At 35.6% G+C, this 19,060-nt stretch overlaps 1 protein-coding gene across 4 annotated transcripts in view; it reads right to left on the bottom strand.

Annotated features, from left to right (window-relative positions):
• The window catches only part of CAPS2 (calcyphosine 2), a 29,459-nt gene extending 10,405 nt beyond the window's left edge, over positions 1 to 19,054 (bottom strand). Inside the window, exons 1-13 of one of the 4 annotated variants that reach the window (XM_026867316.1) lie at positions 18,671 to 19,054; positions 18,016 to 18,122; positions 15,960 to 16,006; positions 14,583 to 14,628; positions 14,335 to 14,454; positions 13,481 to 13,522; positions 11,112 to 11,285; positions 8,834 to 8,956; positions 5,155 to 5,222; positions 2,703 to 2,822; positions 1,512 to 1,586; positions 514 to 609; positions 313 to 406 (exon numbers count right to left, since the gene is read on the bottom strand). In XM_026867316.1, the coding sequence (XP_026723117.1) occupies positions 313 to 406; positions 514 to 609; positions 1,512 to 1,586; positions 2,703 to 2,822; positions 5,155 to 5,222; positions 8,834 to 8,956; positions 11,112 to 11,285; positions 13,481 to 13,522; positions 14,335 to 14,454; positions 14,583 to 14,628; positions 15,960 to 16,006; positions 18,016 to 18,093 (1,083 nt within the window). In that variant the 5' untranslated portion in view covers positions 18,094 to 18,122; positions 18,671 to 19,054. Of the gene's footprint in view, positions 1 to 312; positions 407 to 513; positions 610 to 1,511; positions 1,587 to 2,702; positions 2,823 to 5,154; positions 5,223 to 8,833; positions 8,957 to 11,111; positions 11,286 to 13,480; positions 13,523 to 14,334; positions 14,455 to 14,582; positions 14,629 to 15,959; positions 16,007 to 18,015; positions 18,123 to 18,574; positions 18,635 to 18,670 lie in introns of those variants that run through there. The other 3 variants (XM_026867323.1, XM_026867329.1, XM_026867334.1) reach the window with 3 other exon arrangements.
• Between the last annotated feature and the right edge of the window lie 6 nt (positions 19,055 to 19,060).

Below are 19,060 nucleotides of genomic sequence, written 5' to 3'. Positions count from 1 at the left end.
GTCTATTTTATCTTCAGGACTCTCCCGAATTGTTCATTTTGCCTACAAAAAGTTCTGCACTGTCTGCAGTCGTCTGCCTTCTAGTGGGTAAATTTCAAACTACAGCTTAATCTTAAACCAAAAATGGACTCTATAAAACGTGGTACAGCAAAATGATCCAGACTCCTGAAAATATTTAATTCGAAAATGTTATGGAAGGAAAAGACCTTTGGTCTTCCCTGAAATCTAGGTCACACTTTTCAACTCGAATATCTAAATATTACTTCCAAATCACCAGTCAAATCGCCTTACATTCAGCAGAAGAATACTTACAATGTAGAAGTCACTAAGATCATAAACTTTTCCCTTCCTTTGTCCACGTTGATGTTGATAAACTCCTTTCTGAATGAAAGGCAAGGCATTTGTTCTGTGAAATAATTCAAAACCACTAGTAAAACAATTAAATTTATTTAATCATCTTAGATACAGTGGAAGATATCTTCTAAAACCTTTTTAAAAGGTAATTTATCCTACCTATTTTTTCCAAACTGCCGAAACTCATACACAGTAAGGGATCTGTCACATGCAAAAAAAAATCCAATCAACTCTCTACAAGCATCACGGCCATTTCTAGAAGGAAAATTGAAAAACACCTTTATGTTTTTGCATCTATATAAATCCAACCCAAACATAAATATCTTTTTTTTTTTAATATGCATTTTATTTCCAATGTTGCATATTGTACAATCTTTTTCTTTGAAAGAGGTATCTGAGTATCTGACTATCTTCTCTAAACCACCATGCAATTCATCTTCTGGATTTGGACATGTATTTTAATGCAATATTCCTTTTTCCATAACACCTTTCAAGACTTCATGCTTTAGCAGAACAATGTAATTTTCAGTCATTAACTAAAGGATTACTTACACCAGGACTACTGCATTCATTATGGTATGTGAAGCCATGTGGCTGAATCCTCAGCTATGTCTAACAAGTATACAGCTCACTGCTTCAGAAAAGCGCCACTTTCAGAGCTGAAGAATATGTTTATGACACTGCTACTCAATTCAGAACAGTTTCAGAGATGCTCTAAACCTGCAAGTTTAATATGTAAGGAGCTACAAACAAGACACAAAGCCATGCTTTCCATCCACAGTGGTTGCCACATACTAAGACTAAAATAATTTTTTATCAGCTGAGGTGCAATGGTTAAGAGCACTACTTTACACAACCCCTGTGGTAACTGTCCTGCACAGAGCTATGAGTATGATGGTAACATAACGTTACTTATGAATATTAACACTGTACAATGGGACTGTAAATCCACTGTCCATCAGCCATGGCAAAAATTTTTATTATATATGTATGCATATATATATATATATACACACACACACACACACACACATGGCACTTACTTTTTTTCTAAAGATAGGGAACAGAAAGGTACAGTGCAATTAATTATTTAAGAGGGTAAAGGTCATCATTCATAAATTCTTAGAATTTAAAAGCTTCACAAAATTTGTGATTACCTCGATATAATCCTACTATCAAATCGTAGCTTGTTAGAGAGCATGCTTTCAGTTAATCCTGATTTGGTCCTTATTCTGTGAAAATAATGCAGCATCTTAATGATACCTATATGCTCACAAAGAAATGTTACATAAAAATCAACTGTTTCAAAACAGCAAAAAAATGTGAAGTACGGTATCCTTGGCAACTGGCTGAGGAGATGATCCCTCAAAGCTGAATTAGATAGAACTCAGAGTTGTAATGCTGAAGGTGTTCTGTAATTATATCACATGAGAGTACATTCACAGTAGGCATAGATATGAATGGGATATTTTGTTTACATACACTTATATCAAGAATTAAACTTTTACCACTCACCATACAAAACAATCAATGTGTTTTCTTGGGAAAAAAACAAACAGGTTGAGGCTTCTTCACCCACCTAGATATTATATATTGACCATATTACTAGTTGCAGAAATGGAGATTTGTCCATGTGATGGGTGCAAGAGATTTGAGACTGGTTCTGTTGCCTTTGTTTTTTAGGAATACAAAGATGACATTTGTTGGAAAGACTTTAGAGCAGGATGTTAAAATGTGCAAAGCAGAGATGTTTGCCTGCAGGTTGAGAAAGATTAACAGAACAAAACTCAGACCTGCAGATTCATTTAATTTTATGGATCACAATGTTTTCTATTTTTCTTAAGCCCTTGGAGTTACTATTTCAATGCTCACAGGCCAAGAATGGCACTTAAATGCCAATATGGTTAATTACTGCAGCAGAAATCAAAACATAAAAGAAAAGTATGATTATATTGTGAAGATCAACATTAGCATATTTATGCAATTTTATGCACCTCAGGATAGGAATCTCTAACAGGATGTCACAAGATAGCAAGCATTCAACAGCTCAGAAAAGGCTGGCAAAACCCTGTGACGAAAAAAGTCAATATAAGCTCAAGAATGTTCTCCCAGGTTTTATAAATTCTATGAATCAATCATTATACACAGAGAATCCAGACAAAAAAGAGTCCCATTAGACAATTATAAGCATGAGAAGGCTCCAAAAAGGGCTTCACATGAAGCTGGTTGATCCAAGCCAGAAATAAAACATCTGGAAAGGCAAACAGACTTCACAGACCCAAATATAATAAAAAATACAGCAGAAAATTTATTTCTAAAAAAAAAAAAGACTGATAGAGAAAACTTACTTCGTTTCATGTAGCGTTCTTTTTCTAAAACGCATTGGTGTCCTCCCAAGTCCCAGAAGTCCATGAACTTCCTTGTAAACATCAGCACGCGTGGATTGCTCTGGGTCACTTATAACAGCTCTTACCAGAAAGAGAAGGGAGAAGCCCTGTGACTATTAGTCCATTTGAATTTTAGATCTTACATGTTCTTACTCAAGAAAAAAAACACCCAAGAATAATACAGCAATAAAATCTTGGAGTCATCCATTAAGCTTGCATAAATTTATGATCTTAATTCTGTGTTTGTTTTTACAAATTCTGAAGTCTATTACTCAAAAGCAAATATACACAATAATATTTTATATACAATAATATTTTGGTAGTGTACTACTATGTAGTAACTTTACATGTATACATGTATTATTTTAAATATATTTTATATATGTATATATAAAATAAATCTCAGGACTACAAAGAGCATGTTTTTTCCTCATTTCTAGTATTTCTGTAAAAGTTCCATCATTGATTTTCTTTATTCATGGCTCCCTCCAAAAACAGTGACAACAGTTACTAGTACTGGCCAGCGACATCACCCAACAAAAACACTGGCACTTCCCCCAAAGCACTGACTACACATCCCATAGATCTCAAAGTCCCATCAAGCAGAAAAGAAATGGATGAACTGGTTCCCAAACATTTTGATAGTCTCTGTACCATTAGTTTAATGAGCAAACAAAAGAGACCCTTTAAAAATACATTAGATTCTTTTTATGTTATTGAAATGGTTCATAATCAGAAGGAAAAAATAGTTTTGCACTGCTAATACGGTTTTATAAACTTGCTCTCTACTCTATGCAGATCTATCTTTGCACACATCAGTTACATTGATTTAACTGCAAGACTGGCTCTACTAAGAAAAAAAAAAAATCAAAACACCTTTGTGTTTCCTTTAATAGATATTTTTCATGCAACAGCTCTGAACTAATCTTCCCCGATTAGCATCCTGCTCTCTGATATCAATTTGTTTGGCAGTACTGGCACGGTTATATTTGGAACACAAACAGAGATTTTTTAAATTAAAAGTTCATCCTGATGCAGCTGCAGCACTACTGAATATTGTTTTGACATTGTCAACAGAAGAGTTCAGAGTGGGAAAAGGAATACATGGAAAAAATAAGGCAAAGCAGCTGAAGGAGGTTAAGCACAAAACGGACATCCATGATCCAAGATGCACAAACGTGTATGTTTAATCCAACATCAGTCGGATTGAAACACTTCAATACAACCAGCACATTTTTAAGGTGATTTCTGTAATCATCTGCTTTACCTACATCTTTGCAGAGATACGACATGGGACAAACATTTCTTTAAAAACTGAGGACTTATGCACTGAACTTTTCCAGATTTTTAATACTGATACAATAACACTTGGACTTTGACATTGTATTTCATTACAATCTTGTTTCATTCATGCAACTTTCTTGCCATCTCAGCTTTTAAATAACATAAAAGCATTAACAGGCTTTTAAACAATATAAGTCATTTAAACTGCAGTTGGAACAGAAACAAAAATAAAATGGTGAAGTGCAATAACATTTCAACCTCAAAGTCTTGAGATCCAATGGGCTATAGTATCAGTACAGATGACTACAGAGGTTGTAAACTAAACACAGAATATAACATTCTGTGGATTACCCACAGATAATTTTTAGCAAGTATAAGGTAACATGAAACTATATATCCTATATTGCCATAACCAAAAGCCCTGACTTATTAAAGCATGATTAAAAATGGGAACAAGTTTAGGGGAAAAACAGTAAGGAAAGATGTTTCTACAATACTGATCTTTACCTGCATGTTACTCCCCGCCCCCCCCTCCCCCCCTAACATATACATGAATCTTTCTACATAGAAGCAATGCTCTCTCAGAGCTAAAGGGATAGCAGTGAAGTTAAGAGGTACTTCCTGTACAACCTTGATCAGCTTGATTCATCATTGTGCCTTTTTTTCCTACCTGCCCAACACTGGTATAATACTTCTTTAGTCCTGAGGGGTGTTGTGTCAATATTAATAAAGGAATATTAATAAAGCTAAAATTCTCAGAAAATACAATAAATACTGAAGAAGTGTAAGCACAAGTGAAGCAGGCATTCATGTATTTTGCTGAGGTGCAAGAATATTATTTCTAACAACTAGTGCTATTGTAAAATCCTTAAATTAGGTTCAAGTATAAAATCAAAAATTATTCTCAGAAAAAAAATGAACTTACACCTAGAACTTTAAACTGATCTTTTAAGTTAAATTACAAAGACTTTTCATTTAAAGAATTCTTGCAAATAATTACACTACCTAAGACTGCCTAAAACTTGGAACGACATGATCAAAACATCTCCTAGGCAAGAAAACCCACACACTCACGGATCTAAATTCTCCTGTAGGGAAAACTGAAATTTCACATTATAAATTCACTTACCTAGATAATTGATCCACCATCACTTGTTCTACTACAGCCTGTTTTCTCCTCTCTGCAGCAACATCCTCCTGCAATGAAGAACTGACTGAGAGCAAATGAAATGTATAACACCAGACACTTTAAATAATAAATTACCCTTCAAGATAGCATTCAGAGGTCACAATCCTACCAATGTCACAATTATTTTTTTCCATCCTTCTGAAGAGTTCTATTTGCATAACAAATAGATAAATAATATTCTCTGCTACACAATCAAACTGTCTGCACATATTAGTTGTCAATAAATATGAGAATTCTAATATTTCTGTTGACAGACAGCATCTTTACCTCTGTATTGTTTTCAATAAATTCTGTAAGTACAAGAGAGCCTGAAGAAACTTGCACTATTCCGGGTTTCATGGTTGATACAGATTCCAACTTAGAGAATGAAATTTTGCCTCCAGCAATATTTAGTCAAAAAAAGTTCTTTTAAGAGACTCAACACACAATTTTTACTTGCTGCATGCCACAATGATTTTCTGCTGACACGGGGCAATATGAAAAACCTTTCAGGAAAGATCATCGGAAGGGAATTTAACATGATCTTATTATTCTTTTTCTTAGAGTAACACTGAACCATAACCTTGTGCCATTCATTGTAAAATGCTCAGGCACTGATTACCATTTGTTTCATAAAAAGAGAAACCAAAGCACAGGAGGATGGCCCAGAACAGCATGGATGCCACTGGCAACAACTAGGGCCCAGCATCTCTGTTTTATCTTCCAGACTTCTGAACTTTTTCACTGTACTTAAATTTGCCTTTTTTCAAAAAAAAACCCCAAAACTTTTCTATAAGATAAAACAGAGATTATTGTTTCTGAGGGGTTTTATGCAACCTCTTTGACAACTTTGTAGGTATTCTGAAACTGAAGAATTAAGGTATTTTTCTGATTGTTTATTTTTTCCCCACACAATTCTTGTGTGCAAACCAAATTCTAGATAGATCAAGCCTTGTCATGGCTGAAGAAGACCAAAAGATTGTTCCCAGACAACAGGTAACTGTAAAGGGTAACTGTAAGGGATAATTCCACAGACATGTTATGTGTATAATTCACAACCTTCAAGTAAATACTGATTGGCACCAGCCAGAAAAAAATCCCAATAAACTAAAAAAAAAAAAAAAAAAAAAAAAAAAAAAAAAAAAAGAGTAACACTAGATCAGCTGGTGTTTATTCTGAACTGATTTTAAGCCTTAAAAGATTTCTGAATTGTAGGATATGAGGGCCTTTTAGTTTGCTTTTATATTTGATTTTTGCACCTATCAGAATTACAGGTGTTTTACTTCAAGTTACTGAATCTTTGCCCATTAACTGTCACAACAGATATATTAAAAAGCATTATGTAAAGAAGGACACAGTAGTAATACAGAGCAATGTTTGTTAAAAAACAACATATTCCATGGACTCTGGCTTACAGAGTTAAACCAGCTAGCATGCTGAAAAGAACTGGATTTTTATAAAAGAAACCTTACACCTTGAATTTCAGTTGAAAACTAGGTCACTAAATGTACTCTTCCATGGAACATCTTCCCATTCAGTTCTTCGACAAAAGCTCTACTATGAATTTACAAAATTGCTGAGGCAAACACTGAACTTGCAGCAGCTCTCACTGGTTAAAAAGTAGTAACTCTTGTTCACAAAATATGATTATTCAGAGGAAACCAACCTTCTTCCAAAACACCCAGATTTTATTATATATAGTGTCTACTGGCAATCACACGTACTATAATCTGTCTTGAATAAGGGAACTTTCATCCCAAACTATAGAAAAATTAAGAGATATTCTACTTTAACGTTAGATTTTTTTGTAATGATGACAGTAAAACAGTATTTTAACATAGTGTATTCTTAAGCAAATTTTTGAAGCACCTTAAAATCAAATGCCAACAACTGAGGTAACATATATCCAATTGAATTAATAGGTATGCAGTTTCTACTTCCAATTTTTTCCATTATTCTTACTTGATTCATTGCACCCAAGCTTGAACCCAAGAGATGCTCTAGCAAGACAGCCAGCCTGTACAACCATGAGTGCTAATCGATAATAAAAGGGCTTCTAAAAGTCCCAGTAACATCTTGCTCAGACACCTGCTGGCTTCCTTTTAAAGCATGCTAGCTGCAGCGTACCTATTATTTTGTGGTTCTGCACTGCTCTTTTTCTCAGTGTTTTCAGCTTATTTGCTTTAGCATGAAGTAGTTACTCTAATGACACTTGAAGACTTTTTCCATTACCTTCACCCTATAGTATAGATTTTAAAATTTATTCTAAAAATAATGAACAGGAGGTTCTTCAAGTTCTTCATAAAAGTACATTCTGAGAAGATTTTCTTATCATGAAAATAAATAGTGACCTCAGTCATGCAACATCCGCATTCACTTTGACAAGGCTAGAAATCAAATAAATGTTTGCAATGATACAAATTCAGTGCATAATGATAAGCAAAGAAAATAAATTAAAATTATTATATACTTTTACAATCTCATAAAATTTCTCATGGCTTACTATTCCATGAGAAAGTTTGAATGCTAACTGTTCAACAATACCTTCAATTATGAAAGCCACCACTCTGTATATGCAAATAATGAGTCATGCAATATCAAACCTCAAGGTTTTTCATCATTGTAAATAAACCTAAATTCAAGGCTTAGCCTTAGATGGGCAAGACTCCTATTGCTCAGTCCTAAAAAGAGTAAAAATTGCATCTATGTAAGAAATTAAAGAAACATATTGGGTACATCCCCAAAAGAAAAGTTTTAATTCCCCTCTACGCATACCAGTGAGGCTGTACTTGTTTCCAGTTTTCAGGGCTCCCTCCTTCCCAAGGTCAATAGGGACAAGAGGAACCTGAAAAGGATCTGACAGAGGATCAGAGCCAAAGCAACTCAAAGGAGAGGCTAAGGGAGGTTGGGTTTGGTCAGTTTGCAGAAGCAGCAGCTATGAGGCATTCTGAAAACATCCTACAACCAAAGAAAAGTTCAAAAGAAGACAGAACCAAACTTTTTTGACAGTGGCAAAAGGAGGCGAAGGCTACACACTGAGCCTTGGGAGGCTTGGTATGGATGAGAGGAATTAGAGAGATGCTGTAGAAGCTCCATCCTTGGAGCTTTAAGACTAAGCCAAAGCTGTGGCTGACCCAGTCAAGTACCAGCAGCAGAGCCCCTACAGCTTAGAGAGCCAGTTCTCATCACATACTCTATTGCAGGAGTTAATGAGGGAAAACAGACTGTTTACTCTAGAAACAAGTCAGAATAAGAGCTCACGGAATCATGGAATCCAGGGATCATGGAATACAGGCTCAAGTACAAGCTACAGAACAGAGCAAATGTAACACTATACTCAGGTTCACTCAACTTACTCAGTTTATCTTACTTGTATGTATATATTTGTATTTATTATTCATAATTTGCATTTTCATTTATATACATTACTGCACAAAATAAAAACATTGTAGATACGATTGAAAAAAATGGATTGCTCAGTTCAACTCCCATTGAAACAAATGTTTAAACTTCCATGATTTCTATGGCTGCAATTACATACTAGGACCAAATCACCAAAGGCCTAACTTCTGTTGAACATCTGGGAAGTCATTGTACAAGTCTAGACCATTAACAGTGTAATACCAGCCAAAATACTTACAGCCTCCAATTTCCTAATACTGTGCCACATATTATAGGGCTTGCTTCTGTAGCATTGTTGCAGAAGAGCTTTCTCATCAAGAGCTGTAAGATCATCATTATGGCCATCTTCAAGCTGTGTACTCTACAGAAAAATACATGCTTTTCATAAATCAAATGTAATTAACTGTAGGAAAAGCAAACAAAAAACCCACACACAACACATTTTCCTCAACAATATATTTAAAAGTACTTTTCTTTCTTTCTTATTTTTAAAGTGTCTACTTCTTCCACTTCATGCTAATTAGAAAAATTAAGGAATTTAGGCCTAGCTTTCTACAGAAAGTGAACTTACAGATTTTGGTCTTGAGTCTTTCCTTTTATCTTTTGAATACTTACCAGCTTTCAACCATATTGAAATAATAATTTTAAAAAAACAAACTCACAAATATTGTGTTCCTACAAGCTTTGTGAAAAATCAGCAGCAAGTCAGAGAAGGCAGACTTGGTATCTCTCTGAAGAAGACAACAGCTCATCCTGTTTCTGTTTCACTCAAGAACAGCCAAGAGAAAGCAGTGGATTTGCCATTATGCATTTACTCAAATTTCACCATTGCAGAGATGTTGCTTTTTGACCAGAAAAGAAGTTAAATACAGTCTGGACAGGGAAAAACCAAAACATACTGCTGAACTGGGTCTAGCAGACTTGTAAATATGTCCGAGAGTATTACAGAAATATCTCCTACATGGAAGATATGAAGAAAACTCACAAAGTAGACTGTGTTTACAGAAGTTAAGAAGGAGGGAACATGGGAAAGAAATCAAAAGAGTCGGTTTTGTTAGCTATACACCTCTAGGAGCAGCTGCTTTTCAGAGAATAAAAGTTATTACAAGTTCTACTAACCAGGTAAAATATCTTGATAAAGTATTTTGAATTCTAAAGAGGTTCTGATTTTTTAATCAGGTAGTAATAATATCTAACACAGAAAATTATTCTACTAGACATTATATTAAAATCTGTCATAGGAAGTGACACACATAGTTTGTAGTGCTTAGCAAGTATCTTTCTAGAATCCAAAAATCACAGAATAGGCCAGCCCTGCTCTTTCTCTCCCAGTATACACTTGCCATCTACTTCTTCAGTTTCAGATTAACTTGGCTGCTCCTGTAAATACCCTTTTGATGGGCCTGCAGTACAGCATATAAAGGAGTCACTCCTTGGTAAAACAGATGACAGCAGAGTGTCAGACTATGTATGTAAGTGTGGAATCATTTAAAAAAAAGTAATACTGCAACAAATTCCCAGAACTGACAATCTTAACTGCCACCAAACATAATACTAAACAAAGTAACAGAATTGTTTTTTTTCAGTCAACTTCTACACACATAATGTTTACTTACAAATACTTGTGGGTTCTCCAAGTTTTATCTGAACACTAAAAGCATGACTTAAGAGGGGAAAGCCCCTTTCAAATTATCAACAATATGTGTAAAACAATAACAACATGTGAACATAATTTTTGTCTTATGTAAGACCTTCATTTTCATTCAGCTGAACATCAAGCAAGTAAAATCAGTAAATTCATTGTTATTCATCACAAACTTTTTCTCTGAAAAGCAATGAACACAGTATGTTCCCTCAACATCTGCAGACTTATATTTTTCATTGTGGACATCCACCCCGTCAGCAGAGTCTAGCATTCGACCAGTCCTCACAGATGTTGCTTACTTTTGTTTCCTGTTTCCTTACACCTACAGTGATGTATCTGGCTTCAAGAAGAAATCTGGCTTTTTTCACCCCTTTGTTTTCCAGTTTCTCTCTGCTGATCTTCCCGTGTTTGCATCTTACTTTTAATTTTAAAACATAAAAGAAACCTGGCAGAATTAATACAGTTTGCAGTTCAAATGTACTGGATCTTATACAACGTCAAAGCAAGAAGTACAGATAAAATCTTTCATTATTTTAACCCCATATTCCTTTCCATTTTCAGTGTTAATAGTTCTCTGGGGTACAGATTACATCTTTCGCTTCTCCTTTTTAAAATGCTATATACAGTCATAATTTAATAGAATAAGCATACTCAGATTCTCAGAGAACCTCAGTTTCTTGCTCTGAACTGAAACAAGCTTCCTATATTTTATTCCCTACTGAACTTTACATGCAGAAATTACATGGTTTTATTTTACAATAAAAACATGGAAGAAATTAATTGCACACACATTGCAAACCTCTCCAAACACTACAATGAAACACCAACATACATTTGCAAATTTGCAAAAAAAACTTCTTTGCCCAGCTACCTTTATGGAAGCTTCTGGACACTGGGGGTGGTCTTTTTTCTTTTGTGCAATTCTCTGAGAATACTGCTTATATTCTTCCTTCAGATCTGCTTCATACTGACGATACTTCAGTTTATATTTGGCTGTTGGGGATGGCAGATTTTCTGGTATTGTCTTCTGCTTCAAAACAAAATGCTAAAGCAAAGAGTAATCAATATAAAAGACTCTAGTTGATCTATTCAATGAGAACAGCATTATTATAATAGCTATCCAGTATAAATTCTGAAACATCTTGACACTGTGTCACATTAAGAAAAAATGCACATATGACTGCACATTCACACTTAATTTTCATTGATTTCTTCACATTCTGCCATTTTTAAATTTTTACAGGGCCAAATGGCTTTATATCAGTTTTAAAGAGAGAAGCCAAGATACAGTGGTTCTATCCTACAAGATAATGTTACAGATCACTAAGATGGGAATTCTGACATCTGATTTTGGATGGCTGAAAATGGGCTGACAGATGTTTTTAGTCAGTTCTTGGATGACAGATGAGTATTAGTACTGGAACTTCCTTCCCTAGAACAACATCAGCTGAAAAGGTTAAGTACCTTCCTAACTTTGCATCCATCTCAGCACTCTACACAGTGAAGGCTGGATCAGTAGAAACAGCAGGAATGACAGAAGGTCAAGACTACATTCTTCTTTCTCTCCCTGAATAACTAACACCTTTAATGTTTAAGTGATATTCCTTCAATGCTAACAAAACTAAGACAGACAGCCTTATCTACCATCCCTACTTGAAACATCTCATCCCGCAACAGCAGTCTAACAGTCCTGTTCTAGAAAATAATTTCTCCAAAACCCAAAAGATTTATGTTCTTGAAAGGGCAGCCTTCTTTTCAAAAGAGGATCCACATCCCTTCACTGGTTAATTCCTGAATGATAAGCCTATATTTAAATTATTCTTCCAAAAGTGAACTATTTTGGGAAGATTTACTTATAGAGTCTGTTATTGAAGAAGCTGGAACATTTCTTGCTAAAGGAATGCTCAGTCAGGGCCCCAGAAGCAAGCAATGCAGAAATAAAGGCCGCTCAGAGGAATACATTAAAATATTTTAGAACTGTTGAAAATCTTCTCAAAAAAAAGGGGGGAAAAAAAAAAAAAAGTCAGGCAAAAAGAGAGGGAGAGCACAAGAGCGTAAGCGAACATAAGATACATTCCTGCACATTCAGCGCTTCGGTATTTAAGACATAAGGAAGGCAGAAGGGAAGCAAACAGGAGATAAAGGAGAGGAGAGAAGAAAGGGATAAAGACCCTGAGAAACAGACAAAGCTATACAACCTTCTTTTAGCCTTCTGGCAGCTAAATAGAATTAGATGTATGAACATTATATTTAAAAAAAATGGTAAAGCAAACGGTGAAATTATAGGCATCCAGAACTAAAAAAAGTATAGCAACTCAAGTATGTTTGCACTGCCCACCTACAATGCAGTACAGAGGAAAATAACCTATCTGTAGTTACATGTTTACAGCTCCATCTTAAGACATGCATAAATACCTATGTTGGACATACAGATATTCTGTGAATTAGTACATTCTTAGTCCATTATTTAAAAAACAACAGTTAACCATTTCCGTTTTTACTTAAATGCAAAATTTTTTTTCATGTTGAGAAACCATTTGGTTATATGAGGAAACATATAACATGATGATCTTGGCAGATTCACCTTGAGCTCGAGTCAATGTGGAGTCCTGCCATACAAGTCACTAAAATATTTCTATCAAGGGGCACAGGTTATGTACAAATTAATCATTTTTCCCCTCTAGCTACACTTTTGTTTTAAGAAATAGACTAATAAGGGTGTTTAAGTTTATGTAAGTTAAATATTTTCGAAATAATGGATTTTTAAATGGTGTATTTTCCAGTTCTTGCAAAAAGAAATAATATTGATAAACTGGGATATTTCCTCATCCTAACCGAATAAAAATGTACTGCTACTAGTAAGATTTTTACTATGATTATGTATGTGCATGATTATGACAGAAAATAATTGTGTAGGTAGCACTGTTCCTGAACAATCATGTAGGTAGCCTTTCTGAATTAGTTTAAAGCTCTAGATATCTGATCTCTCAAATATATAGGGCCTACAAACAGAAGACTACTGTTTGCAGTTCTTCAGCATTTTTCCTTTAATTATCACATCTGAAACACTCAAAATACAGATGAAATGACAGCAGATTAAAAACAGTCTCTCCAATAAACTAGTTCCTGTCACACAAAAGAAGATAAAAACATAATACATTTTCAGCCTGTATACTATAGTACTCTACTACTGAACTGCTAATATTATTTTGTCAGTGTGTATTTTTTCAGCTACTTTACCTCTGTTTTCTTCTGACAAGATTTTCTAGACAGCTGTTTAAACTAAAGGAAAAGATAAATACGTATAAATGATGAAAAAAATCTGTTGGTATAAGAGTTCAAAGAAAAAATTTAATGAATGGTAAATAACTAATTAAATTAATTCTTAAAGTTGTCATAGTGGATATTGATCTTGAGCAGTGGTGTACTGTACTATAAATCAGAATGTTAGCACTGGGTTACTGATTTTCCTTATAAAGCACCTAAGATTAGTGAAGATTAAGTTTCTTAATCATCAAACAAAAAAAAAATGCTGATATGTGAACAAGAAATTTTAACAATAAAAGTGCTCTGACAAATTGAACATAATTCTAGAATTCTGTTTTAAAGACAAGAGACTTTAAAAAACCCCTATGAAATGGCTGCATGTAACTCCAAAAGTTTCCTTTTCACCAAAACTATTCTTCCATAGAAATAATACTTACTGGTTTGTAAACTTGGGTTTTGTCTTCAGTCACAGACTGAGTACTATCAACCTTTATTATCAACCACCGTTACATGCTACCTCAAAAGTATTATGTTTTTCAGTTCCTTAATAAAGCTAGCTATTAATGTATCTCTTCAAAAATGAGTACAATGAAAAGGATGAGTGTATCAACCAACAAAGAAGAGCTAAAGTATTTAAGAAAATAGGATTTTTGGAATAGTCTAGAGGCTTCTCAGTAAAAAGTACTTTGCCAAAAATATTTTGGACCAATAGCACTTGGAGATATGAGTTTAACCAAAATTATAAATTGTATAATAAAGCTAAATGTATTTTTCTAAATTGCTGCTAAAGGGGGATATTTTAAAGATACTTGTAGCAACAGACTGACCTGTTGAGCCTGACAGTGCTGTGCATATGACGCTTGTAATGATGTTCTCCAATCTGAAGATAAATCTAGAGGGCATGTATGAGCATAACTTCCACTGTATGGTATGTAAGAGTCCCCATCCTAAAATTTACAGAAAAAAACCCAAAGAACAAGCAATTGCAATTGTTTTACAATGAGTGATGTTTATATAAACTCCTGAAACACATGAATTATAAAAACTATTTAAGACAGAATTAACTTATAATTACCTCTTCATCGGAATCTCTCAGCCTCCCTAGATCTAGGCATGGCACCCTGCAGGAAGTTAAAATTATTTCAATAGCAATATGCTCTTTTATTTTTCAGTTACAACAAAAGCAAACTGCCTATTAATAATAATAATATTATTATTATTATTATTATTATTATTATTAGTGCCTCCACAAAAATTTCCCTGCTATGAACAGTTTCACTACAGCTGGAGATGGCCTATTGGCAAATCGCTATTAGCCCTTCTTTCTCCAGCTCAGGAATGGGGCACTGAGCCTCTTCCTCTTTCCTAGTTGCAGAGTACCCTAGAAGCCATCAGTGGCTACCACAAGGCCCTTCTTCAGTCCCAGCAAGCCCATCCTGGCTTCTCTTCACTCCCCAACAAGAGCTGCTGCAACAAGATCATAAATCTGAGTTTCCTTATTCCTGTCTTCTACAGCAGGTCTGTGTGAACATCCCTCTATAATCAGTCACTAGAGAGGCAACAGGGAAGCAATAGCTCTTTGGGATGTAAACCTTCCAAACCTTTGGGAAGAGATTAACACAGTCGAAGCCAACTATACTTCTGTATTTTATTCTGCTTAAAGAAATGAAGACATCTCCAATTCATGAAAGAATCTCTGTGCCTTCTGTCTTTACTCCAGGTATACTCCAGAGCACCATGAATACATATTTTTTATATTTTACCAACAATATTTCCAAACAACCCTATTATAACAAGATTACTTCTTGGAATAAATTCTCCTTGATTTCCAGTCTTTTTTTTCATCAGAGAATGAATAACAGTACACAGAAATCAAAGTTCTTTGACTTCAATATGAACAATCCAAGGTCTTGGTCACACATACTTCTAAAATAAAGTAGAAAGATACATTGGCTGTAAGGTATTTCAGTAAACAAAAAACCCTAAACTATCAAATACGGTTCTTGGAATAGCAGATGTTGCTTATCTATCAAAGTCACTGTAAAGTTTTAAATTTTATATGCACTGTACAAAATTTCCCACTGTTTGTAAAAACTCTTCACAACAGTTTCTCCATAATTTTTACTCTAATACCTGCAAAGGTGGCCAATATTCTTTTAAAAAATTGGTTTTATGTTTTTGCAGACTATTATATTAAAAGCATTCAAGAAAGACTAGGTATAAATATGAAATCTCTGAGTACAACTTTACTGTTAAGCTCAACCAAATGTAAATCAACTTAATTCCAATGGAAATAATGCATCAAATATTCTACTCTAAGTATCAATCATAGAAAACAAACCTATGATGATACATTTCATGGAACACTGAGTTATATATCTATTCAAATGCAAATGCATTGTGTTAGTAATGCACAATTAAAAAACCTGATCAGAAATAGAAGCAGACTTACTCTGGCGGGCGAGGACCGTGAGTAGCCTGTCTGTCTGGTCTCCAGCCCTAAAAGAACGACACATCAGATAATTACACGGATTAGGATTAAAATACATAGTTCTCTCTTTCAATTTCCCCTGGACCTAGCTCAGACCCAAAGAAACCCTGATATCTGTGTAACTATCATCTCAGCTTTAGTATAGCAGCACATGATGTTGACTAGGCACTTGTGTAATCACATCATTTATTTTGCATGGCTGTGTACCACACATCTCCACACTGAACTGAGCAAGAGCATGACAAGAAGAGTAGAACCAAAGCTCCATCCACCCCACTATAGTCACTTCCTGAGAACAGCCAACAGCAAATCCCTAGGGAAGGCTATTTGACTGGGTCAAGCACCCAGTAACAATTCCCCTAACTAGCCTTCCAATCTGAAAAAAAAAAAAGTGGTTCAGGGATGTACTGAAACAGGGCCAGCATCTTTGTTTTCACACTCTTCAGCTCACAGCTCTCAGCATCACAGTCTGAACTGAGCAGACATCCTATTTCCAGCAGTGGCCTAACACCTTTCACGATCTGAGAGCACTCACAAAACTGGAACTTCTTGCCACACACCCTTGTAGCCTGCTCCTGAAAAAGTTGTTCAAGGTTCAGCAACACTGCCCTCTAGTGTCTTCAAAAAAGGGTTTTCAGGTTTAAAAAACTAAAAGTTTCCCTCCAGTAAAGTCGTACATAACAAACACCACCACCTTGTGGTCAAGTGTGTAAAAAACCGTTAAGAGATCCAACACAATTTAGTCCTATTCTTGAAACTATATGCAATGCATTAAATCTCAAACATAATAGTTTTTCTGTACCATTTCAACTGTGATAAGATAAAGAACATACCACATTCTAGATGTTAAAGTCTTAATGTAATTCTTTTTCCAGAAGTCATCAAATCAGGAAGAAAGCAAACAAAAATCATCCTGAAGACTGTCCACTTTTACAGGGTAAAGCATATAGTTTCAACCTAATTTTAATCTATGATTTACTTTTGCAAGCCACCTAGAATTACATGTACTAGAGAGTCTAAATTTGGAAACAGAGAGGTACAAGAAAGAGAAAAAAAAAAAAAAAGGATGAGAGATTAGGGAAAAATAGACATTTATTTTCTTTTACAACCTACACTAAATGCCCCAAGTGTTCTTGTTGTGCACAGGTATTACATTCTCAGAAGACTGGTTAAAAGGTAACATTATAACATTGACATGATATAATTTACAAAAGGTCCTTTTTCTTTCCAAATCAAACAAAACCAACAACTTGGTAGTCAAACTCCAAAGAACTCCTGATGGGATCATCCAGCAAATGAGGAAGTTAAATGGGTGCTTGGAGGCTGAGGGAAGATTATCAATTAACTTAACTTCATGGACATAAAGTACATATCTGTGGAAAAAAATCAACCTTTAGTAACAGTATTAATATTTACTTTAACTGTAACATAAAACAGTGGCTCTCTGAATCCAAGATAGTATTTTGTACTGTGATCAGGCTTTCAAAAGTTAGCCTGACAGTTCCTGCTAGTGATCTTTTGAGGGTCACACAACTACCTTATCTCAAAACACAGACTACTAGGAATACCTGGAAAATAAAATCCCCCTTCATACTAAATGCAGAGCACTGAGATTCATTTTACACATCAGTCTGAAATCATGCCTTTTGAAATTATGTTTTGGGGGCTATTTTATTTGCAAAACAAAACCAGCTGTTTCACCAACAGCCTGAGACAGTACAGGTTCAAGCCTCTGTTGCTCTTCATTGAAAGCAGGAGTTCATTCATGACTTCTCCACATCCCAGTTAAGTACCCAGAATATCAGCTGGTTTAGAACAGCTCTTTTTATTGGAAATTCGCACCTTCATTTGAGAAGTTGTCATACTAAACTATCACTTTCTGACAAAATTTCTTTAGAAGTTTCCTTCTCTACAGAATGTATTATAATATCAAACTAAGAACCTTCTGAAATATGATTAAAATATTTGTTAAAATGACAAAGGAAGGAAAACAACCATAAGCCTTCCATTAACATACCTGATGTTTCTTCCCCCTCGATGACAGCTGAGCCTGCCTTTGAGGGGATGCAGCAACTCCTTTAACTTCCAAATCCATGCAAATTCAGTGACAGCTTTCAGAATAAACTGAAAAACAGAAAAGGCTATTAAGAAAATCATGTACTTTTTATGTAAGTACTTCTGCAAAAAACCCTATTATTGCATTAGAAAGAATGTGTCTGTCACCAGTGATCTTGGGTATTGTCTTCAGCAACCTACGAAATGTTACTGGCTTCCCTTTTTCACCACCTCTTAAATTCCAGTCTTTCCTCACTAATGCTTAACCAGTTTCTGGTTCAAATTTCCGTCTTTGCCTCAAGTTTAACTCCCTCTTTCCCTTATGCTTCTTGATACCTTCTCACACCAGTATTACTGATTTGCTACCCCTTGACAACATCAAACCTTTTTTACTCTTTGCTTACTGCTACTGCGTGGCTCTCAACTGCGCCATGCCCTGGGACCACGTATTTTCAGGAAGACGTAAGGGCCCTCCCGGCGCACAGCCGGCCTCCCAGAACGACATTTTATCAGTACACTACCTTCTGCTCTGCCGGTTTCTCCTTGCACCCAGACAGTTTTGAACCAAGAGCCTATCATTTATTTCCCTGAAATCGGACGCTCCATCTTCAACTCACCCTCCACACAAGCTGACCCTCTTTCTACCTACAGAGCAGGTTTTAACTCCCAAGTATCCTTGCCTTCACCACCCAGGGCAGCTGCAGGGCCTGCTCCGAGGCCGGCCAGCCGAACCCCTTTCTGCGGGCACTGAAGACAAAGAACCGCTGTCTTCACACGACCTCAAGCCTCCCACCGACATGTAGTATCCTCCAGTTGAAGGGACAGGGGGAAGAGGAGCGTTGTTGCACTTAACACGCCGAATTAACTTTATCACAAACAACAACGCTATAGCGTATAGGGGAGAAATAAATATAATGTTTATTCTCAGACAGCTCCACGGAAACCATGTCTTCTCCCGGGAGCGCACTGGGGCAGGGCCCAGGAGAGGCCCGGGGCGCCGGCCGGGT

Source organism: Athene cunicularia, assembly GCF_003259725.1.
Source record: "Athene cunicularia isolate RWA chromosome 1 unlocalized genomic scaffold, athCun1 chr1_part2, whole genome shotgun sequence".
NCBI classification, from domain to species: Eukaryota; Metazoa; Chordata; class Aves; order Strigiformes; family Strigidae; genus Athene; species Athene cunicularia.
The sequence above is the reverse complement of the archived record's forward strand: the minus strand, read 5'-3'. Positions and strand labels throughout refer to the sequence as shown.